This window comes from Misgurnus anguillicaudatus, chromosome 24 (assembly GCF_027580225.2).
Source record: "Misgurnus anguillicaudatus chromosome 24, ASM2758022v2, whole genome shotgun sequence".
NCBI classification, from domain to species: Eukaryota; Metazoa; Chordata; class Actinopteri; order Cypriniformes; family Cobitidae; genus Misgurnus; species Misgurnus anguillicaudatus.
In genome coordinates this window covers 26,018,295-26,039,448 of record NC_073360.2, presented here as the reverse complement: position 1 = coordinate 26,039,448, position 21,154 = coordinate 26,018,295, and the positions used below count along the sequence as shown (strand labels likewise).

At 39.4% G+C, this 21,154-nt stretch overlaps 1 protein-coding gene across 1 annotated transcript in view; it reads left to right on the top strand.

Moving 5' to 3' along the window:
- Nucleotides 1–1,564: 1,564 nt before the first annotated feature.
- ksr1b (kinase suppressor of ras 1b) overlaps nucleotides 1,565–21,154 on the top strand; it is a 53,159-nt gene continuing 33,569 nt past the window's right edge. Inside the window, exon 1 of the mRNA XM_073863298.1 lies at nucleotides 1,565–2,043. Coding sequence (XP_073719399.1) covers nucleotides 1,807–2,043 — 237 coding nt within the window. The 5' untranslated portion in view covers nucleotides 1,565–1,806. The remainder of the gene's footprint in view (nucleotides 2,044–21,154) is intronic.

The following is a 21,154-nucleotide window of genomic DNA, read 5'->3' as shown; positions in this document are numbered from 1 at the left end:
TAAATAAAACCAATGCATACCTGAAATAGAAGAGGGAATCTCCTTTCTTTTTTAAAACTTGTTCTGCTATTACCTACTCGGTGTGGATGACTAGTTACGAAGTATTTTAACTGGCCCGCTGAATTAATTTTATGTGTGCTTTAAAAAGAAATGCGTGACTTCGTTTTTGCAAGCCATAAAAGTGATTTGACTGCAGTTATGAAATGAGCTAGAATAACCTTTGCTGTTTTAATACATTTCACACTGCGTAAAGCATTATCTCTGGCTTTGGTCTTTATTACTTTTTGTGTGGAAATCATGTCTCCTTGGCAAGCTTTACAGAAAAGGAAAATGTTCCCATGGGAAAGTGTGATCCTGCTGCTTAGAAAACATCTCTATGTTACAATTATTCTTGATCTCATTCTAGTTTGAAGACAGCACATGTATTACAGTAGTATATTATGTAACATATTGCAGGTCTTTCCAGCAAAGCCTTTCATCAATTCTAAACTGCCAAGGTCCTGTTTATGTGCATTGACATATCTTAACCTAACAGTAACAATGCAGAGACACTTTCTCCTAGCAAGTCATAACTCAGCGGAAAGTCAACAGATCTTTTCTCATCTGAGTGGGTAGAAAGCAGTATAGGCTACCTGTAAACACACACACTCAACGTGTTTTTCCAGGCCTTATACAAGTGTGCCTATCATGACATAATGGGAACATTGTATCACTGAGTAAACATGAGAGAGTTGCACAAAAGATTTGCAGAACAAAACAAGTTCCAATACAGAGGTTTGTAAAATTGATAACAGTATGATCAAACATGCACCTTTTTGATTTTAGGCAGAATTACTTTAATCATATCTTATTACAAATGTTCCCACATGAAAAATACTATGGAATAATATAGCATTATAAATTGTAGTAAAACTGTAAGATATTACAGTAATTCTTCTAGACTTTATTTTTCTGTAGTATTAACTAGGCTACAGTAAATTGATAAATTGCAAATATTTAGCCTTTTGTATTATAGTAAGGTTAAAAACTGTAGTATCTAGAAATTTTATAGTTTTACTACGAAAAAAACCCCCACTTAGTTACTGTAGTATAACCGTAAATTAACCATAGTTTTGCTACAGTTACCATATTTTTCAACAATGTTTTTTGTGGTTAAATTATGGTTTTACAAATTGTAATCCAAAAAACATGATAACTACACTTATTAATATATTTTCTACAGTATTTTTATGTTAGTATCGTAATCAAAACTCGATTTAAAGTGAGGAAATTTCTCTCAAAGAAGCAATAAATCCATGACGCAATTTATCCTCCAATCAGGCTTGCCAGATCCACGCAACAAAAACAGCCCAATGCTGGCCATTCAAAATGAATCCAAAAGCATCACAATGACTATTCACAACCCAAATACCAACCGAAACCAAATCCTTACATATCTAACCGGCAGAAAACATCAATCTTCGGAAACCTCCGATTCAAAACTCCCACGAAAAAACTGCCGAGGACATGGCAACGCTCCGACGCGAGTCTATGCGAAGAACGCCAAATCCCACAATGCACCTGAACGATGCTCCAAACAGCTGACGAAGACGAAAAGCAACGCGAGCGCTTCTCGCAGGGCTTCAAGTGAGAGACGACACAACGCTTGAGGCGGAACAAACTGACAACGCGCTTCTTCTGGCTGTCAAACCAGTTCATGCCGTCGGAGGAGTATGCGTGCTCTCTGAACTCAATGAGGTAGACCCCTCACCTCTGTTTACTCCACGAAACATGTCTTTGGACTAGTGTTTGTTGTGGTTAGTGCCCATGCCACTTAAGCCGTGCCAATGCAGAGTAATGGATACTAGCGTCCCTGGCAGAGATGGAAACATGGTTACAAGCGACGGGGAGCATTTGGACGGCAGTAACGCGGGGATGGAGGCGCTTCACCAATGCGAACTCATCCAGAACTTGATCGAGATCTCCATCTCCAGTCTGAAAGGACTCCGGACCAAATGTGCTGCATCTAACGACCTGACCCAACATGAGATACGAGCTTTAGAGGTAATACACGGGTGCTATTCCTTCTTTTAAATAAGAAGCTAGTTATTCGTTTTTCCTTGCACGAGTTAATTACACAACAAACACGTTTGTAGCAAAACTTTGGTTACAGGACACGTCCAAGTTATAATGTTTGCTAGAAATGCATCTTATTCATTTAATTATTCACTTGTCATTTGACTTTTTAATCATAAATATAGGGTCATGGAAACCCCCTCTTTGCCTACATTACTTCCGGGTTCTCGTGATTACTTTCTAGGGTGCACCTGCCTACCCTTCTCATGGAAACGTTTTGCATAGGGCTTGACATGAACTTTTTTGCTCACCAGCCACAGTAGTAGTTTTCCAAAGTTACTAGCCACTCAGCATTTTCACCGGCCACAATTTTGTTGTTGGGAAAATACATTTTATGATTAAAGTTGATTTTGGCATGCTGAAATTATTTGATTTACAGTAATTGTACTTGATTTAGCTAGATTTTAAACACTTTCAAATGCAGATTGACCCCACAAATTTAGACTTTTATCAGATGGCATTACCTATTATATCACTGCAGGACATGTCATGTCATATCATATCATATCATATCATATCATATCATATCATATCATATATATTTAGCTGCATGAGAAACAGTTAAGTAAGGCACAGAGTAGCTTCTAATGAATATAACAAAAGTGGTGCAGCCAGGTGTGCATAAGATTAACTGAAGAGAGAAACAACCTAGACAAACACTTATAATATTCATTTGAGGTCTGCAGAAAAGCGCTATATAAATGTAACGAATTATTATTATTATTATTATTATTATTATTATTATTATTAACAACAACAGCAGTACTGTAGTGCTGCTGAGTAGAAAAAATCTCTACACTAAGAAAAAACAAAATACGTTTCGACTTTAAAATTATTTGTACAAGCCACAAACGAAACCCCCTTCACCTTTTCACTGCCGTACATCCTACAATCACTACATAGTCCCTGTCTGCAGGGGCATAGCTTCTAGGCATGCAGGGTATGCATGTGCATAATATGGGCCCGCCTGGGCGGATTTGGCTCGCATTCATTGTTATGATGTCATGTGCTTCATTGTTAAGCAAGTTCATGTCTTGCATTAATGATTCACATGTTACTACTAACAATTAGAAACATGGGTGATTCGAACAGTGCACAGTTTCAACAATAGAGAGCTGGTGTGCGGATACGAGTTGATTTTGATTGGACATTTGCATGAAACAAATAGCTAACATTTTTTTGAAAACCTCTCAGTCAATACATTTACATGAATTTTACTGTCAACTTGTTTATGCAGATTGTATTTTATGAACTTGATCATGTTTTCTGTTAAAGGTGCAATGTGGGACTTTTAGAAGGAGCTTAGGCAGAAATGCAGTATACATAACTATGTTATCAGTGGAGTATAAAGACCTTACATAATGAACCATATTGTTTTTATTACCTTAGAATGAGCTGTTTTTATCTACATACACCACAGGTCTCCTTACATGGAGGTTGTGCCATGTTTCTACAGTAGCCCTAAACGGACAAACTGTTCTACAGAGCGCGTTTCGTCACTGTGTTGTCTTAGACGATGACGACATGCTTGTCCTGTGGCAGCTACCGTAGCTTCTTGTTGCGTTTCGAAATTGAGGTTGGTTGCAATCTCACAGCTAGATCGAACTAAAAACACATACTGGGCATTTTAAAGTGATTTAAGATTGCATTATAGGTGCTAATTTTACTAATGTTGAGAGGGCATTATTGTTGCTCAAAAGTACATTAATATGATGCGCAAGCCTGAACCTCTTCCCTCGAGGGGTTTTCTCCAAGTAGACATTGCTGCAGTCCTGAAGGGGGGAGGGCTGGATTTCACAAATGCGTGAGGCTTGCCTAGCGAGCTTTAACTAAATACTTGGGCTGCGTCCAAAACCGCCTACTTCCATACGGTATAGTAGGTGAAAAGCAGTAGGCAAGGTGAGTAGTATGTTTAAATTCATAGTATTTTAAAGATGACAAAAAGTACCCGGGTGACCTACTACTTCCGGCAAGACCCCAAAGTGTCCATTCGATGGACCCTTTACTATTCCGTGAGCCTCTGGCAGAGGAGTTATCCAGCGAAGGAGATGCGTTGTTTTATTTAAAAATGTCCAAAAGGTGTAACGCGGCTCTGTTCAAATGCAAATAGATGATTAAACAGCTGTCCCTTGTGGTTAAATTGGGCTTGTTTATCGGCATTCCAGTTAACGACTAACTTGTTGTCATGACGACGTATGTCACGTGATATCAACATGGCAGATGAAGTAAGACCAAATTTATTCATACTATCCATATTCATACTATATAGAACGTATCGTTTTAAAGGAAAACAACACCGTTTTCAATATTTTACTATGTTCTTACCTCAACAAAGATGAATTTATACATACCTATCTTTTTTCTATGTGCGCAATTTTAATCTTTGTACAGCGCTTCTTGAATGTGTTTCAATTAGCCTAGCCCCATTCATTCCTATAGCTCCAAACAAAAGTTTTATTTTGTGCCACCATACTTACTCGTGTTATTACTCATGTAACAGTCTTTATACGGAAAACATGAAAGTGTTTGGTGGCTTCTAAATTCATCCCTGTTTGGAGCCATAGGAATGAATGGGGCTAGGCTAAATGCTAACACATTCACAACGCGTTTACAAAGATCAAGTGCATGCACCGAAACAAGATAGGTATGTATTAATTCGTTAGGTAAGAACATAGAAAATATTGAAAAACGGTGGTGTTGTCCTTTAACGTTCGATGAGTAAGTACTTCATCTAATTCAGTACCTACTGTCACAGTATGCGATTTCGGAAGCAGCCTTGCTTTACATGACGATAGCGTAGTTTATGTCAAGCTGGCAAGCCTTTAAACTTTAAAACTTTGCTATGGTTTGGAGTTAGGGTATAATAAATATGTTTTTGTAATGTAAATTACAATACGCTTTTGAATAGTCTTCAAATCATATACCGACAGACTCGAAATACCAAGCATTTAGACGCAGCCAAAGGATTGCAACAAATCTTTCGCAGTACCGCCACAACTTAAAATAAACATATATAGATATGTAGATATATAGAGATAGATATTGAGCAACATACAATAATAGGTTGTAGAGAAGTGAACTAGCTACTCAAAGTTGTATAGCTGGTTTTAAAGCTATATGTACAGTCTGTTATCTCAGTCTTGCTCTACAAACAACAGTCAAATATATCATAGGAGTGATGGTGCTATTTTTAACCAGACACAGGTATTTAGCAACACTGGTTAACCTCTCCCACAAAAGTGAAGTGAAATCCCATGTTGGTAAAACCTGTGTCACTTTAAGCTTTTTTTCATAAGATTTATGGGCTGTCATAAAGAGGTTTTACGTAAAGATGAGCTTATCTGCTTACTCAAATGCCGCCTTCTCTGAATTTATTTGACCCTTTTCTAAGTATTGAGTGTTACATCATGAAAATCTGTCTTTACAGATTTTAAATGATAACGATGAGGCTTAAAGCTTTGTTAACTAATCCAATAACCTTGGATGGTTTCATGATGCTAGTTCCCGCAGAGACAGGTAACTGTCACATGGGCCGAGTGATTGTTTAGTTAATCTTCTTGAGGAATGCTGCCTTTTTTCATTTTTTGTTTTGTTTAGGTGGAGTTTTGTGTATTTCTCACAATTAAACTCAGAAATAGCACTCGCTTATGCCAGGACATGTCAGCATTTTTTTTATGTCTCTTCTTATTATCAGCCAAGTGCCGAAGTAATGAAATACTATTTCTCTAAAGCCACAGCCTAAAATATGTAACAGAATAAGATGCAGTGGCCTCAGGCCACCCAATGAAAAGTATTACAAGCAATAAACAACAAAAACTATAAATAGTAATCAAAATGTAGAGTAAAAATGTGGCCTTACAAGTTACAATAATCCTCTGATATTCCTGTAGCTCCATTGGTAGAGCAGCTCAAAAGTCAATTGCATGATGCTCAAATGGTTAAATGCGCTGTAAAAAGTCACCATGTATAAAAGTGTCTGTCAAATGCTCATGAACTGACTAATGTGGCGGGGTTTGTGTTGAAGAAGAACAATAGTAGGATAGTGAGGTGTATTGGTTGCATTACTGCACTGGGTGTGGGTAGACAATCCATTTGTAGACTGTCACAGTTATTGGTTAGCCTGAGAGAGACCCAGTGTTTCCCACAGGATTTTGAGAGACTGTGGTGGTGATGACGTCACCTGCTAATTAGCATATATGTGACTTCATCATGTCGTGTTTGCGTTTGATCTAGTGTTGGCACCTGAAATATGTTTCACTTCTAGTCTTTGATCTGCATCTGTATTTGATCTGTATTATGTATCAAATGATATTTTAAGCCGAATTTAACTGTTTTAAATAGTGAAATAAAAATGTAAATGGGAATCATGAAAATTCTATTTGTGGGGGCCAGTGTTGATTCTGTGGTGGGCCACCACAAATAAATCAATGTATGGGAAACACTGGAGACCTCACACAAAGCAGCAGTCTACTTGTGGATTTGTACTAAATGCTATACTGGTATAGAAAAATGACAAGAAATAAGACCTATAATAATGCGTGGGCTTTTGTTTTAACACCCTTTAGTCCTTTATAGTCGGACTATCATCAGCTGAGCTATTTTCACTCACAGTGGTCTAGTAGGTGAGGCTTTTTCGTGACACACTTGCAGAATCTAAAGGTGACCTTTAAAGTTTAAGTCTTTATTGCAAAGGAAAAGTGGTTGAAGTTGTGTCGCACTTTTTGCGGGTCAGTTTAGGTACCCTCAGAGTCAGATTATGCTATTATTTCCTCAGACTTTGAGTTTACTCACAGTTTCCCTGTGGGCCATCTTGCTATTTTTGAGGAGCACCGCTACCGTGTCATCACGCAGTTGTGTAATTGCTGCGATGCCTTACGAAGCAGTCTTGAATTAGCAGGGTGGGTAACAAGGGTAGGAACCGTTTTGGAAACTGGCTCACCCACTCCCTTTCTGAACCTGTATGCAGCAACGACTCCTTTAGCCTGGTTGCAGGACCATGATCTGAGGTACAAGCCGGCACTGATATGGGTTTGGTAGTCTAGTGATAGTTTTGATTATCATAACACCATTCACACATGTTAAAGGGATACTCCAGCCAAATATCAAAATTACCCCATGATTTACTCACCCTTAAACAATCCGAGATATGTATGTCTATCATCTTTTAGACGAACACATTTAGATTTATTTTAGTAAATGTTCTTCCAAGCTTTATAATGGTAGAAATCAGGGTTAAGGGTGACGATCGAAATTAAGTCACAACCTCGAACTTCGAATTAAAAAATGGAATCGTCGATTCTGCCAGGCCATATGTCATGTCCGGTCGGCTTGCCAAGCGGGAAAAAAACAAGATTTCTCGTATTTGAGGATGGTTTACGAATGCCTACGAATGTCTATCAAATGCGTCTGTACGTAGCTCATAGCCAATCGTTTCAATTATACCAGATGATGTACCATACTTTCCAGACTATAAGCCGCACCGGAGTATAAGCCATATCATTCAAAAATGCGCCAATAAGATGAAATAACAGATAAGTCAAAGTGGACTATACGTCGCGTTTATTTAGAAAATTATTTCACAAAATCCAAGCCGAAGAACAGACATTTAATCTGGAAAGGTAAGTTATTCAACTAAACAATAGCAGACAGAACAGCAGGCTGAATAGATGTCTGTACGTTAAAGTAATATTATCAGTTATTTAAACGATAAACCATAGCATACAGAACTTACCTGGAAGGTTGAATAAGCTAAATTAACACAACAAGCCAACTAGCATGAAGTTCGCATACTCGTCATTCCACATTACTGAACCCATTGAATATCATAAATACAGAAGCAGCATATGGCGGACTCTCGCGGCTGTAGACAGTAATGATGTCTCTTGGCTCATAAATGTCAAAATTAATTCATACTGACTTACAAGGTGCACCTGACTATAAGACGCAGCACCAGCCAAGTTCTGATCGCAGCTTATAGATCGAAAAATGCGGTATGTAGAGCGACATAAAAGCGTCAACAACTTTTATCAGTACGTGTGCACACAGCTAAAAGCTATGCTACCAAACTGGTAGCTGTATATTGATATTGAAAAGCAACATAACTTAGTGGCACTGTGACAACCACAGTAGGTAGGCTACAGGCATAATGACAATATAATATTAATAAATACCACTTGCCATTTATAAGGTAAATGGACTGCGTCGAAGAAGATGCCTAGCAGGTTGGTTCTATTAAACCCTGTGGCTATCATGTCTTGCCATACCCAAACATCCTTCTTGGATATGAAATTGTTTAACACCAAAAGTCGCTCTTTTTTTTTTAAATAAACTTGCGTTCAAAACTACTTGGAACACTCTCTAAGGCTGCATTAAAAAGTAACTTCGCATCTGCTACCGTGTTGGATAAACAAAACGGTGTGTCGCATAGACGTCGTCATCGTCTTGCTGCCCCCTCCCCATTCTTTTGATTGGTTCCCTATTTCAGGGGAAAAATTGGTCCTTGGTTTCTATGCTAGACTTGCAGCGTGAATACATTTGCACGCAAGGCAGCTTGGGGAAACCCAGGCTATTAGGTAATGGGGTTATTTTGAAATTTTCAACTAATGAGACTGATGGACTTGCTCCCCCATGCCACACTTCGATATCGCAATCTGTATTTTCCCAGCAAGCAAAGAAAACACAGGGAGATGATGCTAAATGTTGGATATCAGTTAGATCTCTGTCAATAAATCTCACTTAATTCTTGTGGAAAAACAATCTCCTACGCTTGAGTACTGAATAGACATTGAATGATCGTGGTTGACAGCTGAGAATTTTTGGTAAGTGATTTGTCTTCCTCGGCCGCCGGAAAGATCGCAGCCTACCCGTAATGCGCTATTGTGGCCGTTGCTATATTTAGCAAAAATACTCCCTTCACATACATGTGGGAGCTGTCTGGTCAACAAAAATAATCAGATGACTTGTGATTAGATCGGGCGGTGATTGGGGGAGGAATTGCGAAAGTGAATCTGACACTGTGTGATACAATCCCATAATGCTGCAACGCTTCTGTTTTAGACAGAGGACGTCCATCAAAGCCTTGAAGAACAAAGGTGGTGGAAAGTCCAGGCCAGTGTGCTTCAGCCTCTATTCGCTTTAACAATAAGCTTGCAAGCGGCAGACTGAATTGCATTAGGGGTAGAGTTACATCGAGCACTCTGAACAAGACAGTGTGTGTTTATGGATATCGGAGGAGACAGGCGGTTTGCATTATGACATCTCCTTTATCTGTCTCGGTGGGGGAACAAAAGAAGATACTTAAGTTCTTGTTTGATCTAGACAGGGGAACAGATGCAGATCTGGACACAAGCAGATGTCCTACAACCACATGTTACACAAATACTATAACAACCAAAGAGTGTTATGTTTCGGTCTGGATACAGAATGACATTTTGTCAGGTGTTCAAACTGATAATGATCTAAATGCTGGAGATCACCAAGTCGCTGTATTGTTGTTTGGCAGAAGGCGATCCCGCTTGCCACTCTCTGCACTCCTATTGGCTTTTGCAAGCTCTCATGGAAAATGAATGACTTGTGGTCATGTTGTAATTGCAAATCGCTGTAACTGTGAATGGCCCTTGAGGTTTAAGTGATTGCTTTGGCATCAACAGTCAGCATTCAGTGTCACACATGTGAAAATGTTCAATTTAATATTTTTGCTGTTATTTCACTCTCTATGAGTCCTCTATAGAGACATAACACTTTTCTATTGTATTACATGTGCACTCATTAGGGCCCGAGCACACCAGTGTGAGGACCCTATTGTTTTTGCTCGGTTTATTATTATTATTAGGGCCCGAGCACCGAGGAGCAGGCCAGAATGGCCTGCACCGAAAGGTGCGAAGCCCTATTGTTTTCCTTAGGATTATTATTTTTATTTTTTTTTTTTTTATTTTTTTCAACACTTGACCTAATTTGGGTCCCTTAACATACTCGAAAACTCTTGAAATTTGGCACACATGTCAGAGTCCCGTACCACTAGGCTCATGCAAAGGCTGAAACACGGGCGTGGCACAGGGGCTCTGTAGCGCCCCCTGTAATGCAAAAACAAACATTGGTGCACAGATCGGACAAACATGCACGCACATGTACGAAAGTTGGTACGCATATAGATCTCATCGACCCGAACAACTTTCGCCCTCTAACATTTTAGCTCCGCCCAACAGGAAGTCCGCCATTTCGGATTGTTTAAAAAATGCATGCGGTGAACTTTTGAATACTCCTCCTAGGGGATTCATGCAAATGACACCAAAAGTGGTGATCATGATGTCAAGACATTGGACTTGCTAAATTGCGAAGGGATTTTTGATATCTCGAACGGTGTTGCCATGGCGAAGCGGCAAAGTCATGGCGAAATCAGAGAAACAGGAAGTGTCTAATATCTAAGGCAAAAAATATCTTATTGTGATGACACGCGGAGTGTTTGTTCGTCTGAAGATTCCGATCGCATCGATGCGCCTATTGTGACTCCCGGGTATAGCGCCACCACCAGGCGGCAGGAAGTGTGTCAGTTACAAAGCTGGATTTTTTTGACAGTTCCATGCAATGTTCTTTTAAATACTCCTTCTAGAAAAATCATGCAATTGGCACCAAAAGTGGTCAACATGATGAAGAGACATTGTAGATGATAAATTGCAAAGGGATTTTTGATATCTCGAACGCTGTTCCCATGGCAACGTGTCAAACTTTACTTTCATTTTAAAGGCATATTTAAGTCTTACAGTTTCATGCAGTGAACGTTTAAATACTCCTTCTAGGGTATTCATGCGATTGACACCAAAGGTGGTCAACATGATGCTGAGACATTGTTGATGATAAATTGCGAAGGGATTTTTGATATCTCGAATGTTGTTCCTTTGGCAACGCGACAAATTTTACTTTCATTTTAAAGGCTTATTTAAGCATTACAGTTGCATGCGATGTTCTTTTAAATACTCCTTCTAGGTAAATAATGTTATTGACACCAGAAGTGGTCAACATGATGCTGAGACATTGTAGATGCTAAAATGCGAAGGAATTTTTGACATCTCGAACGCTGTTCCCATGGCAACACGTCAAACTTTACTTTTATTTCAGGCATATTTAAGGCTCTTGGCGTGCTTAGATTAAATTTAAATTTGGCAAACACATCAGAGTTGTCGGCTGTTAAGTGTTGACAAAAAGGTCAGAGAAAGGCGTGTCTATTTAGTGGCTCACTAGCGCCCCCGTTTGTCTAAAATGTGGGGTTTCTTTTACCTACAGTCCCCAAATGGCTCAGAAACAACATTAAATAGCCCACTGATATTTTATCCACTTGATGCCCTTGCCCACCGTGCATCGTTTTCTCGGACGCACCGTGTAGCGGTAAAAAAACGTGCGAGGGCCCGCCATTGCTGCTTGCAGCTATATTTATTATTATTATTATTCCGTTTCTTCTCCAAAGTGAATCGCATTTTTGAGGGCCTAAACATACTCGAAAACTCATGAAATTCTGCACACATGTCAGAAGTGGCGAAAATTTACATTTGGCATAGGCGCCAGAAGTGGGCGTGTAGAAATGGCTCAATAGCGCCACCTGCAAAATTTCAAAAGAACAGCCCCCCCACTACGAAAAACGTACAGATACGAAATTTGGTAGGATCATGTATCACCTCAAGACCTACAAAAAAGTCTCTTGGAGCGAAGCTCTAAACCCCACAGGAAGTCGGCCATTTTGATTTTTCGCTGTGATTTCTGTGCAAATTTTGTCATTTCCAGCCTTCGTACTTTAACGAACTCCTCCTAGAGATTTTATCAGATCGTCATCATATTTGGTCAATCTGATCTAAAGGCCTTTGCGATGTTAAATTGCGGAGCTTTTGACTTTTCGTTGGAGGGTGTGTCCGTGGCGGCCTGACAAAATTCAGCGTTTTCGCCATGAAACAGGAAGTTGTTATAACTAAGGCATACAATGTCCAATCTGCCCCACACTTCACATGTTTGATAAGAGTCTCGGCCTGAACACATTTCAATGCCAATATTCAGCTTCAGTCCTAGCGCCACCTAGAGGTAGCAGGAAATGCCATGTTTTACGCTGTGATTTACTACTCTTAGAGATTTAATCAAATCATCATCATATTTGGTCAGACTGATGTTAAGCCCTTTGCCGTGATAAATTGCGAAGATCTTGACTTTTCGTTGAAGTGCGTGTCCGTGGCGGCCTGGCAAAGTGAGATGTTTTGACATGAAACAGGAAGCTGTTGTAATTCAGGCATACATTATCCGATCTGCTTCAGACTTCACACGTTTGATAAGGGTCCCGGCCTGAACACGTCAATTCAACAATAATCAGGTACCATCATAGCGCAACCTGCTGCACACAGGCGGTGTGGCACACCAGTTTCCCTTTGAATATCCAGCTGTATTTACCCACTTTAATTTATACCCCCCTGGTTTACTGCTTTACTAATGCCATAGGGTAGCGGTGCATATGCGTGCGAGGGCCCTTCCATCGCTGCTTGCAGCTTTAATTTAAATTTTGGTTTCACAGATAAAGCTTAGAACTAGGCCTTAGTTAGTCTTTTTAGTTGGGACAGCTCGAACTTGTGTTTTAGTCTAGGACTAGCCTTAAAGGAAAACACCACCGTTTTTCAATATTTTACTATGTTCTTACCTCAACTACGACAAATTAATACATACCCATTTTTTTTCAATGCGTGCACTTAATCTATGTTCAGCGCATTGTGAATGTGTTGGCATTTAGCCTAGCCCCATTCATTCCTTAGGATCCAAACAGGGATGAATTCAGAAGCCAACAAACACCTCCATGTTTACCCTATTTTTAAAGGCTGTTTCTCAATTCCAAGAGCGCAAAGAACGGACTTGTGTTCTCGTGGAGACTGGTCTTGCCAGGCGACCTCAAAAGAACGAACTCGGAAGGTCGCGAGAACACAGAACGCACCTGTGAGAATTGAGATGTGTGCGATCTTCCTGCTGGTCACGTGACCTCCCCAGAATTCAGCTCGCAAGTCTGCACTCGATGCATCCTCGATATCAAGAACTTATCCGGGTATTTTCATGCGTCCTCTGTACTTGTGTTCTTCAGAATTGGAATTGAACTTTGACTGTTATTGATGACATAGAGCAAGGACGCAAGATCGCTGAAGAACGCATATTGAGAAACAGCCAAAGACTGTTACATGAGTAGTTACACGAATAAGTATGGTGATGCAAAACAAACGTGGTGATTTTCTAAGCGGATAAAAATGAGAACTATATTGTATGGCGGAAGAGCACTTAGTTTGCAGCATTTTGACCTCAGCGTGCAGTAACATCATCACTCCTGACTACTCCCCCTATCGCTCAAACTTCCGTCAATATTACTGCTCACGAGGTCAAAGTGGTGGAAACTAAGTGCTCTTCCGCCATCAGTGTTGGGGTTAGTTACTCAAAAAAGTAATATATTACTTATTACATATTACTCTCAAAAATAGTAATGCCTTACTTTACTTTATTACTCCCTGGAGCAAGTAACTAGTTATATTACTAGTTATATTACTAGTTACATTTTTTTTCTGGGCAAGAATGTTTATTTGTGCAAGCCACGGCCAAGAAAACATCCAAACACAAAACTCCCAAATCAATAAAAAGTTACAATTTTATTAGATTAAATTTGATAACAATTTACTCATTCAAAATACAGGGATGACAACAGGTTGCAATTATTTTTAGATGGACACCTTTAAATGGACAGCTGATAAAATAATGACGGTTCACAATAAATTATTTCCTGATTAAGACTTCCAAGAGTTCTGTATTCTTAGCAGGGGGATACCATGATGTTAGTGCACATTATTTACCCACCCACTATACACAGCAATGCACAGCAAATTCATCCAACACCCAAACATATAAATATATCAATTTAACACCGCAAAGTAATAAATACACAATCAATTCAATAAATATCATTAAAATCACTCAAGCTAAAGACACAGCCTTCGTCAATTACGGTAAAATTGATATACAAAATTGATGGGATAAACAACCTGCACGCAACCCCTGTTTACATACAAACAAACAATGAAATGAGCGCCGGGAGACCGTGGCATAACCTCACATTCATCAAGGTCTCCACGGCGAGAAAACCCACCGTAAATACACCACATTTTAATACAACATAAAAATTACTGCTGGCTTCCTTACCCGCTACCGGACGTGGGGCACAGCGTTCGGAGAAACATTAAAGAGTGTGCACTTCACCGTCAAGTTATTTTCCTTCCGTTGAACATAATAAAATAATGACTGAATCTCCTCCCGTCGAAACTAGCGAACCTTCCTCTGAAAAAAAGCTTGCCGTTGTTGACGCTTCCATTTTCCCGATCTGTCTTTGAGTGTGCCGCTCTGCTGCCGGCTGCCGGGTGTCGACCAATCGGTGATGGTAAATGATACCTCATGCCAAACTTAGACCAATCACTGTTCCATTCACGCCCTCCTCCACTTCCCTTTGAGTCTCTGTGTTGTTTGCCTTTGTGTGATGAAGGTGCTACTGGCGAATGTAACGCAAGTAACTAGCTCGGGAAAACTGTAATAATATTACCACTTTCAGACGGGTAATGCGTTACACTACTAGTTACTGAAAAAAGTAATATTATTACAGTAACGCGTTACTTTGTAACGCGTTACACCCAACACTGTCCGCCATACAATACAGTTCTCATTTTTTATCTGCTTAAAAATCACGTTTTATTTTGTGCCACCATACTAAAGGCCGGGGTATACCTTTTTCCGCGTCTGCGTCCGGCTCGCGAGCGCACGCGTCCGCGCAGCTTTTCGAGTATACTCCCCGCGGCTACACGCGGATGGCCGCGTTTAACACTATACGCAATACAAATGATTTCTTATTCAAATTATTAGTCTAACGGGCTGTCAGGGCAGCACTGATTTGGCAACATTTACAGTACATTAAAACATAAGGATAGGTAAAGAAAAGTAACTGATCCACCATTGCAAACACAGTTTAGAACAAACAACAAGACAACAAAGAATAGGAATCAAACAAACATGCTCCAGGGCTTTCTGTTCTTGGAAGAAGTAAAAGTTAAAGGAGAAAAAACGACAGTGTGTGTGCAAATGCTGTCTATTTCCTTTGTATAATTGTTTATAGTGGAGTGCATTGTCTAAATATTTTCACGCGCATGCGCTGTTGTACGCGGACTGTAGGCGCACTGTCCGCGCGGTCTCAAATTTTGGGCTGCACGCGGACGGTCCGCGCGGACGGCCGCGGACCCTCTTGATGACGAAAATGACGTCATGCGGACGGCGCGCATACGCGGACGTCCCTAGTATACTTTCGGCTTTACTCGTGTAACTACTCATGTAACAGTCTTTAAATGGGGAAAACATGGGGCTTTTAAATTTTTCCCTGTTTGGATCCTAAGGAATTAATGGGGCTAGGCTAAATGCTAACACATTCACGATGCACTGTACGAAGATTAAGTGTATGCATTGAAAACAGATAGACATGTATTAATTTGTCTAATTTGAGGTAAGAGCATAGTAAAAATTTAAAAACGGTGGTGTTTTCCTTTAAAGCTTAAGCCTTATCTGTGAAACCGGGGGTTAGTGTGGATCAGAAGTGTGCCATTTGCATTTTCTATACAAAAAGGTGACGGTCAATCTGTACCCAGGTGCATATACATTTCATTTAATCTACAATCTTGTTAAAATATGTACCCCAGCTATCTCTTGGGCAGTACCCTTTAAAAAGATCTAAATATGTACCAAAAAGTCTGTCCAGCCCTAAGCCATCAGCGCAAAATGTCATGGATTCGGACCCAGGGAACACACATACTGATAATAAATGATACCTTTTAATGCGCTGTAATTTGCTTTGGAAACATGTAAATTTAATTGCATGCAAATTTCTAATTGCCACAATTCACGCTGACGTGTCTCTAAACAGCCACACTTATCTTTGATCTGTAGTCGTGAGAACCTTCAGTCTGGTAATGATGTCACTAACTTGTGTCTGAATTTATCAGGACTTGATCTGTGGTTAATTTAGCAAGAGTGAAGCAATTTTGGTGCTGCCCCTGCCCGCTATCCTGATGTTACGGGGTGAAAGATGGTCATCGTGGCATATGTTTACTACGTCATCCAACGTCAATCTAAAAAACGATCATCTGCAAGCATCTTTTCATTATAAGCTCAAATCCAACTACATGGTAAACTTTTGCATCTGGACAGTAGTGGTCGGTCACTCGTGAAACAGATATGTCCATAACAAAATTTCCTTGTAAATTCCCAAAAAATCTGGTTTTGTTGCCTGTGGCTTATTTCAAAATCATTATATCTGCAGTGCAAGTCAGGCTGTTTACTTGTACGGTTGTGGATGTTCTCATAAAACTTGTCATTGTGACAATCTTGCCTTCTGTGGAAAAGCAGTGTCAAATGTCAATCATAAGTACTTAAGCAAAATTTCCTGGTTGATGGTTTTCCATGTAATAGATCACTGTCTAATAATCTAATCGAGTAAGTTGATCAGGGGAAAACACAGGAGCACAGTTTCTTATAGTCCCAGTTTTGGTTTCTGCGAAATGTGAGTCTTTGCACAACAGCGTGAGTGCTCATCAAAGGCTTTTTTAAGGCTCATTTGCACTTTGTTTCTATGGATGGAAAGTTAACGTATCACCACGAGGCACATTAGATGCGATGGAGCATAGACATCTCAGCAGACGAACGTTCGTTCATGTCAGGAAATCCCCATGCGGTTTTTTAACAGCTTTATTTTTTTCTTTCCTTTAATTTATTGTGTTTTATACGCTCCATGCTTTGTATTCGTTGTTATGTTGACTGTTTTGTTAGCTATGTAACTTTTTAAGGAGACTGTCCTGACGTCATTCGATTGGAAGGATTTAATTTCATTTAGGTTTAAGAGATCCTGCAGTTTTCTGCTATTGCTCATGTGGAAGGGGAGTTTACAGTAAATACTTGACACTTCAGCTTATTGTACTTTTAACCAGTTTTTAATACTACATCTACATCCACATTTCCTGTATTTTTCGGTTGTATTCTAATAAAGAGACTGAGAAACAATTATATATGATCACTACAACATTGCAAAAACAACAAATCTAATGGTAGCATGGTGGCCTAAGAATTTTGCACAGTACTGTATGTGATCTAAAAGTTTTTAAGCATTTAATTAATTCCCATCTGACTTTCTTCAAATGAAAGTGAGTCTGACATGTTTTCTTGTAAATAAGCATTTGTTCCTCAGGCTCTTATGTTTAAGTTCAGTAATTTCACTTTAATGGCAATCAGAAGGTTGCAAAAACCCTCTAAGCATGCAAAAACGTGTGCAGTCACTCTTCACTGTTCTTTCTGAATAAAAATAAAAGGCTCAATAATCTGTAAATATGCCAATGTATTCAGTAAACCTCCTTTAACTAGGTAAAAAATAATCGTTTATTCAGTTCTTCTTCCATGCTCTTAGGGGGCGTGTACACCAAAGCGTTTAAGCATTGCTGGAAACGCCAGATAGATGCCCACTGTGGGTGCTTGCCGGCGTTTTTTCAGTTGGGTGCTTTGGTTAATAATTCTGTTTTGGTTATCAGTCGTGGTACAATGCACCGGTTGGTTGTTGTGGTATTTATCCCGCCCCTCCTCCACTGTGGTTGGATGGCTGAGTGAAAAGTGACATTAGGTACGTTTACATGCAACCAAAGAATCCGTTTGTAATCGTATTGATGGCTCAATCGTATTGAAAAGCCTTCACAGTAACACCTTAATCAATACGATTGAGGATTATCGGATGCAAATTTGGATCGTATTGAAGGGGGTGTATGCATGTAAACGCATAAATCGTAGTATTTTCTAAATCGGATGCAAAAATACCTTGTGCACATGCGCAGAACAATTGTGCTCCAAGTTCACGTCTTATATTTACCTCTTATATCACATGATTCTGGTCACAGAAACACGCAATAGCATCATGCATTATTAAGGTAACGTTAATGGGGTCACGCACTGTATGTAAATGCATAAATCGTAGTATTTTCTAAATCGGATGCAAAAATACCTTGTGCACATGCGCAGAACATTTGTGCTCCAAGTTCACGTCTTATATTTACCTCTTATATCACATGATTCTGGTCACAGAAACACGCAATAGCATCATGCATTATTAAGGTAACGTTAATGGGGTCACGCACTGTACACACGATGCACTAAATTCTGTAGCGTTAAGTATACTTTAAAACATTAAAGTAATATAATAGCATTGTGACTTTTGAAAAGTATTTTTTCATTACCTATATCTGAAAACTTCTTAAGAACAACTTTCTCCAACTCAATTTTGACTTTTATCCAGAGATAAAGCATGAACTCGACGAGAGATGCTGTCCGCAGTGTAGCGTTGCCAAGTCCTCTGCTTTTTTCCAGTTTAGATTTGGGCTACTGTTTAAACTCTGCCAGTTCCACCAGTTGTTTTTTTCTGCAGGTTAAAGATTAAATGATTTCGTTGCTTAGTAATTGGTATTTGGGCTGTGAATAGTCATTGAGGTGCTTTTGGGCTAGTTTTGAACGTCCATTGGGATGATTTTGATACGCGAATCTGGCAACCCTGGCTGTGCGCTTGCGCAGACTTTCGGTTCGGATTATACATAATGTACATGTAAACGAATATTTAAATCAGATTGCAATGTTTAGGGTGTATGTAAACTGTATCGTCTTAACCTTCAATCGTATTAAATTCAGTCGGATTGACGACATTTTGTGCATGTAAACATAGCCACTGAAGAGCTTAGCATTTTGTCCAAAGTTGAACATTTGCGTTTATCGGCTTTTGCATCTGAGCTTCTCAATTATAATCCAACCCTGATTGTTTAAACATTACATGGATTATCCCCTATGCCCTTATGTTGTCAGAAACCGTAGAAGCGGGTTTACTTGTATTGGTAACAAATATTGTGTAACAGGATCCACGGCACATCAACACAATCTACAGTTACCTCATCTGCTACAACTGTGATGTTTCTTATGCACTGGTCATCTGCTTTTAGAGTAGTGATTGATTGACAGTATATAAAGAGAAATTATACATTTTAACTTACACAGTAAGTCTACAGACAAATGCACAGAATTGCATCACATAATCGTGTGCCCAGACTTCTCCCCCTGAAATGACCTCAAGACCTGTTACATCAGGAAGTAATGATGAAATCAGCATCTTTTGCTACATTCTGGTTTGGCAACATACTCTTTTATAACTTTGACACTAGTCTATCGTAACAGACACACTCTGTATGGCTAGCGTCTTTATTTCTGACCTCAAACATCCTATCCTCTACAGTCTCACGAGGACACTTTAGTTAACCAGCTACCATAAGTATGAGGTCTCTCGTGCCACCTACTCCAACCACCTCTTGAGAAGTGTAACAGAGACGGCAGATGAGAAGAGAGATAGTCATTGAATACAGGCGTACTCGTTCGCATTGTGCCAGTGTGTGTCTGGTGCAAGGTAACACGCTCTTGTTTTAAGCGTTTGCTCGTGGCCGTCCGATGCATTAAATCAACTTTGGGGCATTCTCAAATAGAACCTGTATAGAATGAGCCAGCGTATCTTTTCAGGCTGCTGTAGACCTGCTGAAACTTTAATGATATGCTGCTCTTGTCCTCTTTTGAAGACCACGCTATGTTATCTTGAAGTGCAGGGAGAGGTGATGTAAAGTTCGCTTTGTTTGATTGGAGAGGTATTAAATTTTAGGCCGAGTAAAACTGAAGGGCGTTGTAAAATTGCAGGCAGCTGTGCTCTTGTACTGTGACCTTATATTGAGATACAAATGGCAAGAGATAATCTGCTGCACAGGTGGCTGGTTGCTGGGCTACAGGTGCAGGCTTATTTGCCACAGTGACCTACCAGGGCTCTTTTAGTCAACATAGTATATCTTTTACAGGGATGAAATGATGATAGAGATTAGAGAATGATTATCAATCAAAATGATGAATGTTTGTTACATTTGCGTGTGATCTAGATTTGTAGTCATGGCGTTTAAGACAGTCCTGTTATTCTGTTTGCAGTTTTAAGAATCATTTTTGTACCCGAGCTTCATTAAAACCACAGTAATGCATTTTGTTCCTGATCGACAACAAGGCAGTATAGAAACTTTCTTGAAATAATTTTAAAAAAAAGGAGGTTTGGATTTCAAATAGTTGCACAGGATATTAAAACTTATTTTCAGAGGACGTATTTAGAAATAAGTTTATTTTAATAGTTTATTTCAGCTATGTAATGTTTATGCTATGCTTAAAGAAAAAAAATTATTTGCCTGTTTTATGGTGTCATTAGGTTTGCAGTTTCGTGTGGTCATGGACCACGGTGTTGCTTTTTCACAGTTTTATATGACAATGGCTTGTTTTTGGTTGGTCTGTTTTTGTAACATGTATTCTTAAAGAGCATCTATTTCATTGGCTATTTAATTTCATTTGGTATAATACAATGTGTTTGCGTTAGGGATGCACGATATATCGGCCGACATATCGTTATCGGCTGATAACTGCTTATTTTTAATATTATCGGTTATCGGTCTGATAGCAAAATTAGGCCGATAAATTATGGATTATTTTGGTTTGTTGAACCACTTCGCTTGCTCATTGCTGGCCTTGTGGAGTTTTGATTGGTGATTTCTGTGACATAGCACGAAGATGACACGTGTTGCGGGCTTAAGAAGAGTATGCTGGTCTAGCGCAAAGACAAGATGTCCGCGGTCTGGGAGTTTTTCATTGTGAAAATAATATGAATATGTATCGGCCTATATATATATCGGTTATCGGCCCCCAAATATAAAGAGTTATCGGTATCGGCCAAAATTTCCATATCGGTGCTCTAGTTTGCGTGGTTTATGGTTTAAAAAGCACATTATTTTCCACATACTGTACATTTTGGTAGCTCCAAATTCCACTCTCTTACTGAAACACATACACCCAAATAATGGGTTGTTTTAACCCAACTGCTGGGTTATTGTTAATCAACCATGTTGAA